Genomic DNA, 19,234 nt, shown 5'->3' on the forward strand with positions numbered 1-19,234 from the left:
ACTCCCTATGCTGTTCTCCAGCATTTGGCTCAGGTTGTTATCCCCACTGAAGCCTTCTAACTGATGCACAGCCTGGCTTTAAGGGGAGAAAAGAGAAAGAAATGAAGTCCTTCTGTTCTGTCCCCTGGGCTTCATTTCTTTAGAACATGCACACGTGAATGCTTTATGATCCAGGAGTCTCTTTTCCATGCCCTGGTCTCTGGGCCATCTAGATTAAGAGAAATCAGGTCTTTGCAGGGTCTAGCCTTACTGGTAACTGTGGCTGTGGCTTTTTACTTTAACTTTTGGGACGCTGTCTTCCTTGACTTGGGCATGCAGAGTGGTGGGGTAGTGTTGGCAGGAGTATAGACCCTCACTCCAGAAGGCTGGTGCTGGATTTGGCACCAAAGGTGGGCCTTGTTTTCAGCCTTTCATTCTCAGATGAACCACTGCACAAATTTTCTGTTTCTAGTGTCTACCAACAGGCTTTTTTTTTTTTTTTTTTAAATCAGTTTCACCTGTGACTCTGTCCCCTGTGCTCCTAGGGTGCTCTGAGTTAGGTGGAGTCTGTCAATCTCCCTCCACATATGACTGGTATGTCCCCTCATGAGATAAGCAACATTGCCCAGCACTTTCCTCCTCCTCTGTGGATCAGGTCAGTCTGGCCAGTGTTCATTGAGTACTGGTAGCTTGTGGGCATCTGGTCTCAGAAGCTGGTCCTGTTGGGAATCGAAAATCTGCTTATAACTCAGGCAAATGACAGTCGGGCTCCAGGCAGGCCAGGGTCAAGAAGTAGCAGAAGAGGGAAGTGACATCCCAGAAAGGAGGAGCCTGGCAGAAAAGGGCAGGAGAGGCTTAGGAGGAGGAGCTTGGGTAAGAGTGAATTCAGGGCAGCTTTGTTTTCCATTGCCCTTGTGGGTCTAGGTCTGGGCAGAAGATTGTTGAGGGCATAGTAGGAGTGGGCAGCTGCCCTTACACAGGTGCTACCTGCATGCACACTCCACACCAGCATATGTACACACAAAGAATACACAGATCTTGACGCCAGGGACACTGGAGCATTCTTGACATATCATGCAACATATTATGCAGCATGCTAATCTAAGGAAAGGTTTGTCCCAGCATCCAGAGTCCATTTGACTTGTTTTCTACTCCGAACAGTGAAATGTGACATATATTGAACACATTAACAGGTTGTAGCATGAATTTTGTTTTCAAAATTAACTGTTCTGGGGCTGGAGAGATGGCTCAGTGGTTAAGAGCACCACCTGCTCTTCCAGAGGTCCTGAGTTCAATTCCCAGCAACCACATGGTGGCTCACAACCATCTATAATGTGATCTGATGCCTTCTTCGTCAGATAAAGCACTGATATACAACAAATAAAATAATCTTTTTTAAAAATTAACTGTTCTGTAAGAGGTTTGTAACGTGGAAGAGTCCTCACCCCTCAAGAGCTGCCTGCCATGCAGTCCTCCTTCCATTAAAAGTGCTCTTCACATGACTGCAGTGTGAGATACTAGAAAGAGACAAAGGAAGAAAATGATCTAGAAATAGTGTTCTCTTCCTGTAATGAATATTCACATTTGTGGAATATTTAAAAAAATACAGCAGTGGATCATAAAGTTTTAAGGGGTGTGTAGGGGCCTGGGGAAGAGTTATCTACTATTGTCTCACTAAGTATAAACTATTCCAGGAAGGATAGATGGTGTCAGGGCTCTTTGTGGGTTGTCAAGGCTTGTCTTGTTCACAAAATGTGCTGTCAAGAATGTTGTCCAAAAAAGATGATGATGTTTTTATGGGTGAGGGGTAATTTAAAACACTAGGTTACATGTAAAGTGACTTTTTATTCCAAGAACTAGTCTATAGATGCATTTTGAATTAATATTCTATAAATATTGTTATAGAAATTGTCTAAGTTGTAAATGTATTCATTAAATAGTTCATATATACGTACACACTTTTTTGTTTGAGACAGTCTCATGTAGACCTTAAACTTGAGAGTACAGTGGCTATTCTTTTCAAGAAAGGATGTTGTGTTCATTTCTCTGAAATGCCATGTATTCACATGTGCTCAAACTCTGTCCTGCTTATGAGCAGCCGTAAACCTGTAAAGAAAAGGGATGTTCCAGCAGAAGCTCTCGAGGCTGTGGTAGGGGTTTCAGGGACCAGAACTGCAGAAGCCAGTTCACTTACCATTCAGAGCGGGGCTGCCATTACCTGAGGCCAGGCCCCAGTAAGGTGTGCAGCACTACAAGAGAGCCTAGTCTGGTCTAAATGGGTGGGATGAGCCTGGAGAGGCAAATGCGGATGCAAATGAGCATGACTGAATTTATCCCACAGGTAATAGAAAGCCACCAGATATCACTTGGCCAATTGTGCTCAGAGCTGTACTTTAAAAAGAAACATCAGTGTGGAAGTAAGGGTGGGGCCTGAGGAGTCTAAGCAGAAATAGAGGATGAGCTGGTTTCTAGCTTGATGCCGAGCCAACAGCCGCAGCAGTACAGGGAGGGGAGAGGTGCTCTAGAAAGGAAAGATGGGTGTGGACGGTAGGGAACAGGCTCTTGGTGAACTCTTGGGAGATATGGATATATTTGAGAGGATATATGCTGTAAATTTAAGTGTTCAGACTTGTACTGGAGAGATAGCTCAGAGGTTAAGAGCACTGTCTGCTCTTCCAGAAGTTCTGAGTTCAATTCCTAGCAATCACATGATGGCTCGCAACCATCTATAATGAGATCTGGTGCCCTCTTCTGGCCTGCAGGCATACACACAGCAAACACTGTATATGTAACAAATAAATAAATCTTTGAGTGTTCAGACTTACTGAAGGAGGATAAAACTGACAGCAAAGGGGAATATTCAAGGTGTGGAGCAGGTATACTCACCTGGGAGGCAAGGGAGTTCAGTTTGGTTCTGCCTGGACACCTTCCTGAGCTGAACAATTTTACCTGTTGGACTTACCTGCTGTGGTGGGCAGGCATCTCTAGACCTTCTGACTCAGAGCAGTGGGTCGTTGCTTGCTGATAGAGGGGCATGTTGTAAAATACAGCGCAGGCCTCTGGTCAGGAGTTTGCTGTGAGGACTTCTCCATTGAGGCAGTCTTGGTCTGGGCTCCTGCCTGTGGCTCAGGGATGCCACTCAGGCAGCCCAGCTGCCATTTTCCACATCCATAATCCTTGTGCCTCTTACCAACCCTGCCCCCTGTTTTTCAGATCACCGAAGTGGCCTTGGAGTACAATAACTGTCATGGGGACCAGGTGGTGGAGCGCCTCCTTCAGCACCTGCGGCAGGTGGAGGCTCCTGTGTTCCAGTCGCTGGCACCAGAGCTGCTCGCCCCACTGCCTGATGCTCGGCTGATGGCAGCATCCCCCTGTTGTAACACAGTGGTGCTGCCACAGGGGCCAGCCCTCTCCAGGACCCACAATGTCTGTGAGCTGTGTGTCAACCAGACAGTGGGTGGCACGAAGCCAAGCTCAGTGAGCGTGCCACAGTGCAGCTTCTTCGAGATGGCTGCCGCTCTGGATTCTTTCTACCTCAAGGAGCAGACCTTTTATCACGTTGTGTCGGGCAGCATAGAGTGCAGCAATTTTTTAACCTCCTACAGCCCTTTTAGCTACTACACTGCATGTTGCAGGACTATATCGCGGGGCATGGCAAGCTTCAGTGGCTCTGAACAGGGTGTCTTCACAACCCCAGCCATCACATTCTCTTCCTTAGAGGAGAGCTGTGAGGCCACTGCCCCGAGCTCCGTTCCTCACATTGAGGAGAACAGGTCCCACTTTGCTGAAGTGGGCCTCACTAGCACAGCCTTCACAGGCCTGAGCTGCAGAACCAACAAGACCCTCAACATGTACCTTTTGGATTCCAATCTGTTTTGGTTATATGCAGAGAGACTGGGTGCCCCGAGCTCTGCTCCCGTGAAGGAGTTTGCCACAATTGTTGATGTGAAAGAAGAGTCGCACTATATTTTGGACCCCAAACAAGCCCTCATGAAGTTCACTCTAGGTATTTTAAGGGTTCTACCTCCCTGAGCACAAGCTTTGCTTAAGAGTGTAACTTGCTTTGATTGTCTCATTCCTTCTTGATCATGGGTGACACCAGTTTCATAGTTCACTTTTAAGTCTTCAGACAACTGATCCTAAGTTATCTTTATCTGTTGGTCAGTTTGAAAAGAAGCTACTTTGTCCAGGAAGTAGAGCACAAGTGTCCATTTGTCAAATTGTGGTTGAGTCTGTCAGCTAACCTGTGGGGGCTAAGAGTCCAAAACTGGTAATTTCTGTCACATTTCCAAAGCTGAGCAAGTACTAATCACAAGGAACCTGGCTCCCATGCCAGAAAGACTGGTGAGACGTGCCGGGCCTGACGAACATGGCCAGTAATAGCGGAAAGGAGTGGAAGCAGAGAGAAGCAGGTTTAGATTGTCTTGCTCATTCTAGTTTTACGGGGCTGATGTGTGAGTCTCAGGGCCACCAGGCCCCCTTTGTTGTGCTGAAGTTTTATAACATGTTGAGGAACTCTGCCTTGACCCCAGTGCCTACACCGCAGTGCACAGTGTTGAAAACAGGCTGCAAACCAGTAAAAAGCACTTGAGCTGACCTAGGGCTTTACTGTGGGAAAGTACCCCAGAGTTGGCTCCTGGGGCTTGGCAGCAGCAAATGGACTCATGCTGTCCTGTTCCCAGGACTTTGCTGTGGTCCCTGACACACAACACAAAAAAGTAAGAATTCAAAAGCCTGTTAGTTCAGCATCACTAGAGATGCAGGGAAAGCCAACGCTTGCCGGATGGAGGGGAACGGAACTTGGTTCCCAGTGTGGAGGTGATGAAAGCAGGGCAAGCACAACTCCTAAGCACTAGTCCTGGCTGGCTGTCCTCCTGTCAGTCCAGCTGAAGCATCAGCCACCTTCCTGAAAGGACTCAGGAAATGTTGGTTTTTCTGTGTCAAATTATATACCATAATCACAAGAGCTCTTTGATACTCAAAGTAAACCAGTGAGTAGTCACTTTATGGAGTAGTTACTCCCAATTTATTTGTGTATTTGGCTTTCTTAAACTGAAACAAGTGTGTATTTTATTTTGTTTTGATATCTATTTTTATTTTATGTGCATCAGTGTTTTGCTGCATGTATGTCTGTATACCACATGTGTCAGTGCCTGCAGAAGCCATAAGAGGATTTCACATCCCCTGGAACTAAAGTTACAGGAGGTTCTGAGCCACCACGTGGGTGTTAGGAATCAAACTTGGGTTCTCTGGAAAAGCAGTCAGTGCTCTTAACTGCTAAACCATCTCCTCAAACGTGTTTCAATTTTTTGGTATTTGTATGTTTTTCGAGACAGGGTTTCTCTGTGTAGCCCTGGCTGTCCTGGAGCTTGCTCTGTGGCCCAGGCTAGCTTTGAATTCACAGAGATCCAAGTGCTAGGATTAAAGGAATGCTCCACCACCTCCTGGCTCATGGTTTAAATTTTTATTGTAATTATTTCTTTATGTGTATGGTATTTTGTCTGCATGTATGTCTCGTACCCAGAAAGGCCAAAAGAGAGCATTGGATCTCCTGGAACTGGAATTACAGGCAATTGTGGAAAATTGAACCCAGGTCCTCTGGAACAGTAGCCAGTGTTCTTCACCAATGTGCTACCTCTCCACAGCCCCCAGCCATGTCTTTTGTTGCAGTTTTTTTTTTCCTCCTTTGAGACAGGGTCTGTCTATATAGCTCTGGCTATCCTAGAACTGACTATGTAGACCAAGGCTGGCCTCAAACTCAGATCTACCTACCTCTGCCTCCCAAGCACTGAAAGTAAAGGTGTGTGTCACCACACCCAGGTGAACATGTAAGTTTTAAAGCAAGTGGTGACTGGGTTCTCTGGATTCTGTGAGGAATACTCAGCTCAGAGAAGATCATAACATTGCTTTGAATTTTGAGGTTTCATCTTCTGTATGAACTCTGGCCCAGCCCAGCTATTTTCTCTGTTCTATAGTGTGTAGCAGATTCGGGAGTACTTTCAAACAAACCATTTTCTTAGTGTGAACTCCTAAGTCAGCTGTCCCTAGGGTGGCTTCAGAATCATTCAGATTGGGATTTCGTTCAGCTGTGATCAGGACGTTTCTTTAGTGTTCACTCTTCACTGCCTCCTGCTTCTGCAGAGTCACTGTCTTCTAATACCCCCATTGGAGGGAGTGGGAGGACAGAAGTGGAGTTCACACACCGAAGCAGAGGACCCTGAGTTGTGGCATTGGGGGGCAGGGTGAGATTGTTGGCTTACGTTAGGATTTTTATTACTTACGGGTTTATTTATATACTTTTTCTACTATGTATAATTGTTTGTTTTTGTTAGCTTTTCTAAGAAAGGAAACTTGAACTTTAATAAAGGAAACAAAAAGCTCCTTGGCCTCAGATTAATGAGCATTAGTTTAATTAATGAGTATAACTAATGACATTTTTCTGCCACTGCATTTGTAGTGATGCTTAAAGAGCTGCTCTCTTGCAAAAGGTGTGGTGTGTGCGTTCTCACGGTGTGTGTCTGTGGCAGTCCCTTTACTACTACCAAAGTAAGCCTGATGGCACCCTGGGCCTTTGTGTCAGGTTTTGCTTAATTGAGGTAATTAAAACAAAAAACAAAAATGTAAGCAGGAGACACAGCCTTTGATCCTGCTACTCAAGAGACAGAGGCAAGTGGATCTCAGGTCAAAGCCAGCCTGGTCTACAACCAGTTCCAGGTCAGCCAGAGTTACAAAGTAAGACACTGTCTCAAAACAAAGCAAAACAAAACAAAAACCCAAAAGTAAAATTAAAAAAAAACAAAACAAAACAATAAAAATATAAGCATGGGAAATCATTTAAATTTTAAAGTGTGAAGTTTAAAGCAGGCAAGCTATTCTGCTTTGTACCTAGAGCAAAGCTGATCTTATTTTCTCTTTACTTTTAGAATCTTTTATTAAAAACTTCAGTGTTCTCTACAGTCCCTTGAAAAGGCATCTCACTGGAAGTGATTCTGCCCAGTTTCCATCTCAGCATTTAATCACTGAAGTGACAACTGATACCTTCTGGGAAGTGACCCTTCGGAAGCAGGTATGGGACTGGAGGTCTGACTTTATGGTAGAGTACTTACTTGAGCATGTGGGCCTGAGGTCAGTCCTGATCACTGCAAGAAACAGGGTTGGGGGCTCAAGAGCCGGGTAAAAATCAAGCCATCCACCCTTCTTAATTTCTATAGCTGTGGTTACTTAGGGGAAAACAGTCTGCTTTTGATATACAGATTAGATGTGGAACAGGAGTGGATTGCATGGTGCTTTTTTAATTGCCCAAAGATCATAAAGAAAACATGTAATAAAGATGAGAAATCTCACCGTGATTTCTGCACAGCCAGCCAGGTTGACTCAGTGCCTTTGGGATTCTAAGAACAGTAGGAAATGAGGAGCAAGACCATGTGTGAGTAAGCACTGTCTCCCTCCCACAGGACGTTCTGCTGCTCTATTACACACAGTGGTGCGGCTTTTGCCCATCGCTCAATCACGTCTTCATCCAGCTCGCTCGACTCCTGCCAGAAGACACATTTACTGTGGCCAGGTAAGGACACCTGTCTGTAACGTCATGGGCTCTGCTGCTCTCTATTTTCTCTGCCTGCCAGCCCATGCTGGGCAGCCTTGACCTTAACCATAATGAAGATGTTCTTTCTTAGGAAAACAGGTCCAGGTTTGGCTGCTTAGAGGTCTGGGGAGGGGAATGTCCAGGATTGCAGCCTAGCCCTGGGACTCTGGAGCCCCTGCCCTTGTTTTCCTCTTCACTGGTGAAAGCAAGAGGATGGATTTGTTGATAGCTGTGTGTCTGGTTTGTGATTCCACGGGTGCTTTATGTGAATTTTTGTATAAACACATTTTAAATCCTTTATTTGTTTTCCGACAGGCTCTTACTCTGTAGCCCAGGCTGGCCTTTAATTTCTGGCAGTCTTTCTGCCTTGGTCTACCAAGGGCTAGGGTAACGGGTGTAAGCTACTACATCTGTTTTCAAATACCAGTTTAATTACATTTATTCCTTGACAGTTGGTGATGGTGGTGGGTAGATGGGAGGTGCTTGCTTTCTTTTGTTTTGAGACAGGGTCTACTATGTAGCCCGGCTGGACTGGAACGCGCTATGTAAAACCATGCTGATTTTTTTTTTATGCTGATCTTGAACTCAGATCCGCCTTGGGTGCTGGGATTGGAGGTGTGAGCCAGCATACCCAGCTCCTTACAGTTTCATATGTGTACATATGGTGCATCCTGATTATCTTCAGTGCCTGCCTCTTTTTCACCCTCCTACCCGTCACCTTTTCACTTTCCTCCCTGTAAGTCCTCATCCTGACTTCATGTCCTATTGTTTTTGTTTTGTAACTGAGTTTAGCCCGAGTCACACACATTCTCATGGATGTGGAGCACTACACTAGAGCCCAGAGGACATGCCAATGGCTGCACTAGTGAGAATCACTACTTCCCCTCCCTCAGCATCCATTGTAGCTATTGAGTCCCCAGGAGGGATAGGCCATGAGCCCTTCCCCTATCCTTCACTAAATGTTTGTGAGTTCATGAATGCAGTGGCCGTGCCATGCTCAGAATATAATGTTTCAAATCCTTCCTCCCAATCGTCAGCTCTTCAATCTCTCCCTAAGTTTCTTCATCCACCACTGTTGGCTACAGAAAGAAGCTCCTCTGATAAAGCCAAGCGCAGCATTTGCCTATGGGAATAAGTACAGAAACTCAGAGGCATTTGTAACATTTAATAAAAACAATAGTAGTGAGTTCTCCACCATGGCCTGTGACCAACAGAGCGTGGTCTTTGGTGAGTTTTACAGTACCAGGCATGATTTTTCTCCTATGGAGCAGGCCTCAAATCAAATCAGAAAATAGCCATGCCATTGTTGTGCCTGTGGGTACATCTCATCTGGAGGTCGGCATTGTCGCATCAAGGTCTACCACTGGGTAAGACCATTGATGACTTTCTTTCTCTGGGAAAGAAAAACCCTGTGAAATCCAGTTGGAAGGGAAGGTTCTTAACCTCCCTTTCCAGCTTGCTCCCTCTGTCCTGCAGCCGAGATGTGCTGTGTCTGCAATAGCCTAGTCTGTTTAGCCAACCAAGAGCAACAGCAATAGCCTGTGCTATTTGGAGGGCCTCTGGGACCTTCTTCGCTAACAGCTGATTGGGGAGGGGCACTTTTTTTTTTTTTTTTTTAATCAGAGCCTCTCAGTGAACCTAGGGCTCAAGAGTTGGCTGGCCTGGCTGGCCACTGGATCCTGGGGTCCTACTGTGACCCTGTCTCCTAGCACTGGGATTACAAGTGTACACCACCATACGTGTCTTTTTATGTGTGTTCTGGGATCTGACTCAGGCTCTCATGCTTTCACCAACCCCTCAAATCAGGAGGCGAGCAGTTTAGCTTTAAGATATATCTTTTCAATCCCTGCCACTAAATGTGAAAGACCAGATCATGAGAAAAAGATAGCAGTAGAGGTAGAAGCTTTCCAATGAAAAGATGAAGATAAACATATTCCACTAGAAGTGTGTGCAGTGAAAACAACATACTTGTTGTGAACGGTTTTCTTTTTTTGTTAGTAGCAGGATTAAACCTAGGACCTTATGCACGCAAGCCAAGTGCTCTACCATTTAGCTGTATCCCTGGCTGTAATAAAAACATGCTTTAAAAGGTAGTCATAAGCACATGCATGTTTATATTTCACTTGCTGCCTGCCGTGTGTTCTCAGTAATTACTAGAGCCAAATGTGAGAAGTGACTGGGCAGAGAGATTGTTACATACATATAGGCTTGAACATCAGAACACCTAGTAAAGCTGCTGTAGCTGTTGTTTTCTCCCCCCCCCCTTTTTTTTTGTTGTTGTTTGTTTGTTTTGTTTTTTGAGCCAGGGTTTCTCTGTGTAGCCTGAGCTGTCCTGGACTCACTTTGTAGACCAGGCTGGCCTCGAACTCACAGAGATCTACCTGTGTTTGGCATCTTGTATTGAGAAAATAAAGTTGGCATGGTCAGACACAGCTAATGGAATTGGCAACATTTGCAAGAAGTCACAAAAAAATTGTACATTTCTGATTCAGTTAATTTTACTTTGGGACTTAGGAAAATAGAGATTCCAGAAATGTCTGGGCTAATCCTTACAGCATTCTTTATAGCAACAGTAAAGGCATGTATCAGTGTGTTGGTGCAGTGGACATTTCTGTCCCCCGAGAAATCAGTACCTTCCTTGAGCTAATGTACAAGAGTAGAGTAGGAGCTGTGTGACTGCTCCTGGGTCAGCACGTAAGCCACACCTGAAAGGATCCCAGAAGGAGTCTTGGGGTTCAGTGCAGCTCTTGTGGGATTTTACAGTGTTTTCCCTTCATAGGTGACTCTTCACTGAAGGACACATTTGGAGGGAAAACACACCCAACTATAAAATACTGTGGCCAGCACCACTTGGCTAAAAGGAACACTAGTGTTCTAGACAGGCTTTTACCAAGAGGCAGACATGCCATTTTGTTAAAAGATGTGGGAAAAAAATATGCATTTGGTTGTGCCAATTGTGGAGTTTTCTCTGTGTGTATTTGTGACAGGGTCTCCTGTATCCCAGGCGGGCCTCCAGATAACTATGCAGCCAACAATGACCTTGAACTTGTGATCCTCTTGTGTTTGTCTCCCGATGACTCCAATCATAGGTGTGCACCACCCTGACTGGTTTAAAAGGGCTTCACCACAAATGATGCTTAGCACCCTACCAACCCAGCCACACTCCTTGCCCATGGGCCAGCATGAGCAAATACACAACACTGCTTCATACTGCCTGATCATCCCATACCAGTTTTGAAAAAAAAAACCACTGAATTAACAGGTCCAGGCATCTTCATCTTCCATGTGCACTGGTCATGAATCTCCCTCCTTAGAGGATGCCATCAGCCCTCTGTGTGGCCAGCACATGCGGATCCTCATCACCTGCCCGGCTCCGTGCCTGTTGCTGGAGGGAGTTTATCCACCAGAGCAGTTGTAGTTTATCCCACAGGAATTGGCCACAGGGTGGATGATTTGATAGATGTCATTTTTTTATACTCATAAATTAATCTACTAGCCTTGGTGGCACCTGCCAGTAATCCTAGCATTAAAAGTGCTGAGACAAGGTGGCTACTGAGAGTTTGACACAATCTTGGGATAAATATTGAGAATTAGACCAGCTGCGGCAGCAGGGTCACATGGCATGGGAAATACAAATTTTAAAAAACGAAGAGAGCCAGCAGTGGTGGTGCTCACCTTTAACCCTAGCACTTAGGAGGCAGAGACAGGCAGATCTCTGACTTCAAGGCCAGCTGGTCTACAGTATGAGTTCCAGGACAGCCAGGGCTACACAGAGAAACTGTTTCTAAAAACCAAACCGAAGAAGAGTAGAGGAGAATTGACACTCTGTTAAGAATGTACACTGAGGCCAGGCATGATGGTGCACGCCTTTAATCCCAGCACTTGGGAGGCAGAGGCAGGTGGATCACTGTAAGTTCAAGGCCAGCCTGGTCTACAAAGGGAGTCCAGGACAGCCAAGGCTACACAGAGAAACCCTGTCTTGAAAAAAACCAAAGAGAGGGCGGGGGGGGGGGGGCGGGGGAAGGAAGTACACTGATGTTAGCCTTCATCCAGACTTAATGCCTATAAAGTATAATGTTCTTCAAAGAGACTGCTGTGTGTGCTGTGCTCAGTGGCTTTCTTTTCCTATGACTAAGCACAGATTAAAATCCCCGGCCAGGTCCTGGTGCATAGATGAAGTACTCCTTCAGTGAGGCAACTTGAGGGATTTATGTTTAGTTTTAAGTTCTTCTATTACCCAGGGTGGACATGGCATGTTCTGTAGTAAGGGGTTTGGTTCCACCTGGCCACAGAGACATTCCAAGTTCCTCAGGTGTGGGGCTTATTTGGCTAGTTAGTTCTTACTAGTCATTTTCCTTTTGCCTCTGCCAGGATTGATGTGTCTCAGAATGATCTTCCTTGGGAATTCATGGTTGACCGTCTTCCTACTGTCTTGTTTTTTCCCTGCAATAGGTAAGACTGATTTTTTTCTTTCTTTCATTTTTCTTTTTTTTTTTTTTTAAGATTTATTTATTATTATGTATACAGTGTTCTGCCTGCATGCACACCTGCAGGCCAGAAGAGAGCATCATTATAGATGGGTGTGAGCCACCATGTGGTTGCTGGGAATTGAACTCAGGACCTTTGGAAGAGCAGGTAGCGCTCTTAACCCCAGCTGATTTTTTTCTTTTCATCGTGTAGGTAAGATTCTCTTGTTAAGGCCTGAAGATGAAGATGTAAATCATTCATTATGTTCTAAACTCTTGTTAAATAGCCTTTAGAGACAGAGAGAAGAAGAGCTTTAGTGTTGGAATGTCATGTGTTGTGATGGGGGTTTTTGTTTGTTTTTGTTTTTTGACACAGGGTCTCACTATGTAGCCCTGACTGTCCAAGAACGCACTGTGTAGACCAGGCTCAAACTCAGCTTCCCAAGTGCTGGGATTAAAGGCGTGTACTACCACCCCTGGAATGTTTGTTCTTTGATAGGCATTTATTACACAAGCATTCATGTGGCCCTGGAAGCCAGATAGCTTTCATGCCTGTGTGAACCTATAAAAGATGGTACACTTGAGGGAAAGTACGAGTGTTGTGTGGGGTGAAGGTCTCTCTCACCCAAGGGGATACTGGCAGTCCCCCGCCCACTGCTCCATTCACAGGGAGCTCTCTCTGCATGTGTGCAGGCCGCTCTGAGGTTTCTGTCACTCAGCTGTGCTGAAAGCTCCAGCAAACAGGAATGGGACATTACCAAAGAGTGTTGGGTTTGGCAGTGAGTGTAGGCCCAAACATTTCCACAAAAAAAGGAAATGAACTCTTCACCCTCATCCAAAGAAGCTGGATGCTGACTCCCTTCTCACACAACTTCCCTGACTGTAGAAGAGGTCCATCCACATGGGGATTCACTCACATCCCCTGTGGGAAACATGGGAAGTGCAGGATCCTTTAGGGAGGCCTGGCCTGTGTGTGCAGTCACTGTTGTTTAACTTCCGACGTTTTACAAGCAAGCACGGCTGTGCTCATATGGCCTCTCTGGGAGACGACGTCCTTGGACTTTGTTGACTCATTGCCTGTTTTTGCCCTTTATCTCAAGGAATGTGTGCTAGAATGTTTCCTGTGGTAGCATGGGCTTGTCAGCTCTCATACTAAAAACAGAGTGTGACTCAGTCTGTTCCATTGCTGGCTCTGCCATGATGAGCCCTCTTCTTTCTAGGACATGTTTAAATTGCCATATAATCAAGAAATCATGGGCACTAACATCAGCAATTTCATCTGTGTGGGACACAAGTTGGGTGTGTAGCGTAATGATATGTAATTTTTGAATTCCAAACATACTTTAAAAAATATTAAAGTTACAGCACGGTAAGTGCCTTTGCAGGCAAAAGCTTTCAGCAATTGGACAAACGAACGTATGTGTATAGGGGAAGGAGAGACACCCACAGGACAGGTGTACAAGACGAACATTGCATGGCCAGCACTCTGGAGCTGCCTTGTATAATAAAATGAGTGCAGGCCAGGAATGGTGGCATACACCTTTAATTCCAGCTCCAGAGGCAGAGGTAGACAGAGCTCTTTGAGTTGTAAAGTGAGAACCTGTGTCCAGAAAAAAAGAAAAGAAAAAGTGACTTCTTCAGGTCCCTGCAGCCTTTGCTGTGTCCCTTGATACTGAAGAGTAGAAGACTGTCCACGTCTGTTAAACACACAGAGCTTGCTGAATCAACCTTTGTTGCTTTGGAATGGGATTTTTTTTTTTTTTTCCATTTCCCAAAAACAAATGAAAGGCACAAGAGGAGAGCTCTCATCATTAGCTGGTCCAGGGAGCATTTGGCTTACCCAGAAGGTGGACAAGAAAATTGTAATATGACTATTACCTGTATAAAAATAAATAAAAAGGAGGCAGAAGGTGACAGATGCACCGGCCCAGGAGGAAGCAATCAGCTGAGTAAGGACTGTGGGGGCCACCAGGTAGTCTCTAAGAGCTAAAACTGGCTCGTGTCTACTATCAAGTACAAAGGCTCACAGGAGAGGAAATGAAAACACAGTTGGATAACATGTAGTGAGACTATTTCTGTGGCTCACTTGCTCCTGCTATTTTTAGTTAAAGTATAGAGTTGTACATGCACTGTGGAAAATGCAAATCTGTGGTGATGTGCAGAGGAAGAGTGCTAAGGTGTTGAAATGGCTGCTTCTGAGGTGTAAGGGCTCTGCACACTGGAAGATGCTGCTGCATGGTGTCTACATCCCTGCTAACTGTCTACACCGACTGTGCCCCACTGCAGTCATAGAGGAAGAAAGCCTTGGGAGAAGGCCTACTGTCTGCCCATAGTGGAGCCTGCCTTGCCTAGCCTCCTTCTTCTCTGGTCTTACCTCTCTTCACCAGAAGAGGGAGGAGGGAGAGCTGGTGTAGACCATCACCATACACAGGGGTATCTTAGAGCCCATCCTCTAAGCCAGCCATCTACTCTGCTCTGGTGGACATTGCAAACTGCAGATACTTCAGCCTAACTCAGGGCCGGGGGATGCTGGTGCGTGCTCTACAAGGATACTCCAGTGTTACCCCCGGGAAGAACATCACTGCTTCTGAGGCGCTCTGACTAGCAGTGGGACCTCACCACATGCTTTCAAGAGGACAGCTTTCAAGAGGACAACTTTTTCTTTTCTTTTCTTTGTTTTTTTTTTTTCTCTTTTTTTTTTTTTTGAGAGAAGAGTCTCTCATTGCATTTCAAGCTGGTTTGGAACTTAAACTTGCTATGTAACCCAGGGTGACCTTAGCCTTTTGTGTGCTGAGATTAATGATAGAGGGGTGCACACTCTCAAATTAAAAGAGCTACTTTATTTGAAAGCAGTTTATAGATATTGTATGTCTTACCTTCTTTTTCCCCCTAGACAGGGTTTCCTCTGTGTAGGCTTAGCTGTTCTAGACTCACTTTGTAGACTAGCCTGACCTCAAACTCACAGAGATCTACCTGCCTTTGCTTCCCTGAGTGCCGAAATTAAAGGCATGCACCACCGCTCAACTCTAGCTACTTTTTGTTTTGGGGTTTTTTGCTCTTTCTTTCTTTCTTTCTTTCTTTCTTTCAATAAATTTTTCTATTTATTTATTTAGTGTACAATGCTTTGCCTGTATATACGCCTGCATTCCAAAAGAGGGCATCAGATCTCATTATAGATGGTTGTGAGACACAATGTGGTTTCTGGGAATTGAACTCAGGACCTTTGGAAGAGCACATAGTGCTCTTAACCTCTGAGCCATCTCTCCAGCTCTGTTTTTTGGGTGTTTTGAGACAAGGGTTTCTCAGTGTAGCCTTGGCTATCCTAGACTAGACTCACTTTGTAGATTAGGTTGGCCTTAAACTCACAGGGATCCTCCTGCCTCTGCCTCCTGAGTGCTAAGATTACAGGCAGGTGCCACCACGCCTGGTGCTAGCTACTTTTTTAAACATCTAAAAAAAAGCAAAATCCAAAAAACCTGCCCATGGCCTGGCCATTAATCCAGCACTCAGGAGGCAGAGACAGTCGGATTTCTGTGAGTTCGAGGCTAGCCTAGTCTACAGAGCTAGTTCCAAGACAGCCAAGGCTACACAGAAAAACCCTGTCTCAGAAAACAAACACGCAAATAACAAGAAAAAACAAAAACAAAACAATGAAAAAAGACCCAACATTTTGACCTTAAAAAAGTAAATGCTGCCAGGCAGTGGTGGCACATGCCTAATCCCAGTACTTGGGAGGCAGAGGCAGGCAGATCTTTGAGTCTGAGGCCAGCCGGTAGGGCCACACCGAGAAACCTTTACACAAAAGAATATGAAAGGAGCCAAGAATGATGTCACACTCTTAAGCCAGCTAAGGGAACAGAGATAAAAAGGGTCACGAGTTCAGGCCAGTCTGGATTACATAGCGTGAGCCTCTGTCTAAAACTAAACGAAAAGCATAACAAAGTAAATAAAAGATATGAAAGCATTTTAGCATGACCATTAGGGAACCACAGCATTGCCCCAAGCCATCAAAATAGCATTCTGGTTAGCAAGTTTCATTCCGTGTCTCTAGGGCATACGGAGGTGGCTCTCACCCTTCTTCACTGGAATGGTGCACCTCCATTTGGTCCTAAAAGACAGATCCACTGCTGCTTGATAGAGAGGCAGGCCTGGCCATCCAATCCAAAGAATCAAGCTTAGTGGCCCATGGAAAAACTAGCATTGGAAAGAACACTTTCCAGATTAGTTATAAATATGGCTGACATGTAAGCCTTGTTTTCTTTCCCATGACAGTTTTTAGAGTTGTTTGTTTGGTTTTGGTTTTTGAGGCAGGGTTTCTTCTGTAGACCTGGCTGTCCTCAAACTCACAGAGATCCACCTGCCTCTGCCTCCGGAGTGCTGGGATTAAAGGCGTGCACCACCATGCCAGGCAAGTTTTTAGAGTTGTAAAAAGCTACCTAAGAGCTTCCCCTCACCCTCCTCAAACATTATATGAAGTGGTACATACTCTGCTCTCTTCTTGTTATAAGGCAGGCTCTCACAGTATAGTCCACACTAGCTTCAAATGTCTGGTTATCCTCTTGCCTCTGGAGTGCTGGGGTTACCAGTGTGGGTCACCATGTGCAGTTTCACATATCTGACTTAATTCTCTTGTGATTTTTGACAGGAAAAGGGTTGCCTATTAATAAAATACCGATTGTCATTTCTAGGTGTTTGGCTTCTAACTTTGTGGGGGAGAAGGGTGTATACAGTTTAATTACTGCATTTTTTCCATTTTTAATTTTGTTGAATTTTATTTATTTTTGCTTTTTCAGACAGATTCTCGATAAGTAGCCTTGGCTGGCTTGGAACTTGCTATGTAGACCAGGCTTAGCCTCAGATTCATAGATCCACCTGACTCTGCCGTCCTAGTACTGAGATTAAAGGTGTGTGCCATCACACAAGGCTTTTTAATTAAAAAAAAAAAAAGATTATTTTTATGTGTATGGGTATTTTGCCTGCATGTGTGTTGTTCCCTTAGGGGCCAGAAAAGGATATCAGATTCCCTAAGGCTATAATTAGACAGACGGGAGCCTCCATGTGCGTTTTGAGAATTGAACCTGGGTCCTCTGAAAAAAGCAGTCAGCACTTTTGCACTGAGCCATCCCTCCAGCCCCCAGCTGGCTGGTACATTAAGGAGCCATGCAATTTTTTGTTTTTCTTTGTTGAGACAGTCTCACAACGTAGCCTAGGCTTGCTTCACACTTGTGATCTTCCTGCCTGAGGGATTACAAACGTACGATATTCTACCTGGTTCAAAATCCAATTTTGAAAAGGCTAATGTTGAACATCCACTTAATTCATTTAACCCTTACAACAGCTCTCATCTCCATTTTACAGAGCTCAAGTCATGTATCTGGCAGTATACGGCACGGAGCAGAGCAGCACGGGATGCTGCCTTTGGAGTCCTGTCAGCTCCATTCCTTCACTTCTGAGGGTGTCAGTTCCTTAGAACTGTAGAAAACTAGTGTTTGGAGTGATGGTGGTTAGACTGTGTATCCACAGCACCTGTCAGAGAGACTTAGAACTAAGTTCTGAAAAGGACCTTTCTAAATTAGAGCACGGAACGAAGACATTAAGTCACTGCCCTCAATTCTTTGCTTTAAGAGTTGAAGAGCTTTAATTCATCTTAGTCCCTAGGTTGGTACATTTGCCAGTAGCACCTGTCCAAGTTTGTTGTAAGTGTTCCCTACCTGGGGCACATCCCCAAGAACACTTTGTGCTATAGATATGTACATTAAGTGTGTGCTGTCACTGGTTTTGTTTATTTGCTTTTCAGTTTACTGAGCACTCTTAATAGCTGTTCACCAGCCCATGTAGCTCACACAGAGTGGCCACATTCTTCCTCCTCTCCAGTGCACTGGCTTTGTGTTCAGGCCTGAGCGTGTTTGGCTTTCTGAAAGTTGAGAACAGAAACGGTTCTGTTCTCAGGAACAAACGCTTTAGTCAAATTGCCTTACCAACTACAGTGCAAGTCTGTGGGGGCACCTCAACTCCACAGAAAACCTCTTGCCTGGGCAGCACTTCCTTCCTTTCAATAAGAACCCAGCATCTTTTCTTGGTCAGAGTGGCCAGCGTGACATCAAATTCCATTTGTCTCTGCATTGTGCCTATTGAGAGCCTCACTTTTGACTTTCCCTTCCTCTCCAGAAAGGACCTAAGTGTGAAATACCCTGGAGACCTCCCCATCACCCTTCCGAATCTGCTGAGGTTCATTCTGCATCACTCAGACCCTGCCTCTGCCCCCCAGAACCTTGGCATCAGCCCTCCTACCCAAGAATGTGTCCAGGGGGAGGCAGTCCTGCCACATGAACACATCTCTCACATGGAGAATGCCATGCAGAAGTTGAGAGCTGAGATGAGCAGCCTACGCAGGACACAGGAGAAGGTGGAGGGCCGTCTCTTCAGTGCCCGCAGGGATGGGCACCGCCTACTGCGCCGGCAACGGGCCCTGGAGCAACAGCACAGGCTACTCCGGCGCCACAGCCAGAAACTGCAGGCCCTGTATTTGCAGAAGGCCCGTGAGCTCCAAGAGCTGGCCAGTGCCTCAGAAACCCCCGTCCCGGAGCACACATGGCTCAAGATCCTTGTGGCTACCATGGAGAAGGAACTGGAGGGCCAGGGTGAGGCTAAGGAACCAGCCTCTCTGGAAAAGGCCCGCCCCAACCACTCTAAGCCCATGGGTGCTGCCCAGGTACCTAATGACACCCCTCCACCCGCCACCACCAGCTCCACTCTGGCATCAGAGAGGACACATGAGAACAGGACAGACTAACTTTTAAATGAGATGAAGGAATCAGAGGTGAAAACTGTACATTGGGATATATTTATGCAAATTTTATTGAAATTTATTGTAAATAAAGATTTTTCTCAGTGGTCTAGAAAATGAACTTGAATGTCATTCAGCATTTATTGATCAGGAATGGCATCCCTCCCACTTATTGCACAAACTGGTAGTTTTCAGACACAACAATAGCACAGTCTATTTGAGGAGCTAGGGAAGTCAGTCAGTGGCTTAGCTGTGGGGTCTCTGCCTCTCCCAGGATGGAAGGCTAGCTTCTTACTCATCAGAGACCTACCACAATAGTTTTTATTGAGAAAAAATCTGAAGAGTTCTAACTTATTAACCACTGGACTCTACGGCTCTGCTTTTCTTAAAGAGAAAAGGTGGCCAGTGATAGAGGAC

At 45.4% G+C, this 19,234-nt stretch overlaps 1 protein-coding gene across 1 annotated transcript in view; it reads left to right on the forward strand.

Moving 5' to 3' along the window:
* The window catches only part of Txndc11 (thioredoxin domain containing 11), a 63,298-nt gene extending 44,298 nt beyond the window's left edge, over nucleotides 1-19,000 (forward strand). Inside the window, exons 8-12 of the mRNA XM_051167348.1 lie at nucleotides 3,193-3,985; nucleotides 6,903-7,045; nucleotides 7,434-7,543; nucleotides 11,936-12,016; nucleotides 18,199-19,000. Coding sequence (XP_051023305.1) covers nucleotides 3,193-3,985; nucleotides 6,903-7,045; nucleotides 7,434-7,543; nucleotides 11,936-12,016; nucleotides 18,199-18,823 — 1,752 coding nt within the window. The 3' untranslated portion in view covers nucleotides 18,824-19,000. The remainder of the gene's footprint in view (nucleotides 1-3,192; nucleotides 3,986-6,902; nucleotides 7,046-7,433; nucleotides 7,544-11,935; nucleotides 12,017-18,198) is intronic.
* The last annotated feature ends 234 nt before the right edge of the window (nucleotides 19,001-19,234 follow it).

This window comes from Acomys russatus, chromosome 25 (genome assembly GCF_903995435.1).
Source record: "Acomys russatus chromosome 25, mAcoRus1.1, whole genome shotgun sequence".
NCBI classification, from domain to species: domain Eukaryota; kingdom Metazoa; phylum Chordata; class Mammalia; order Rodentia; family Muridae; genus Acomys; species Acomys russatus.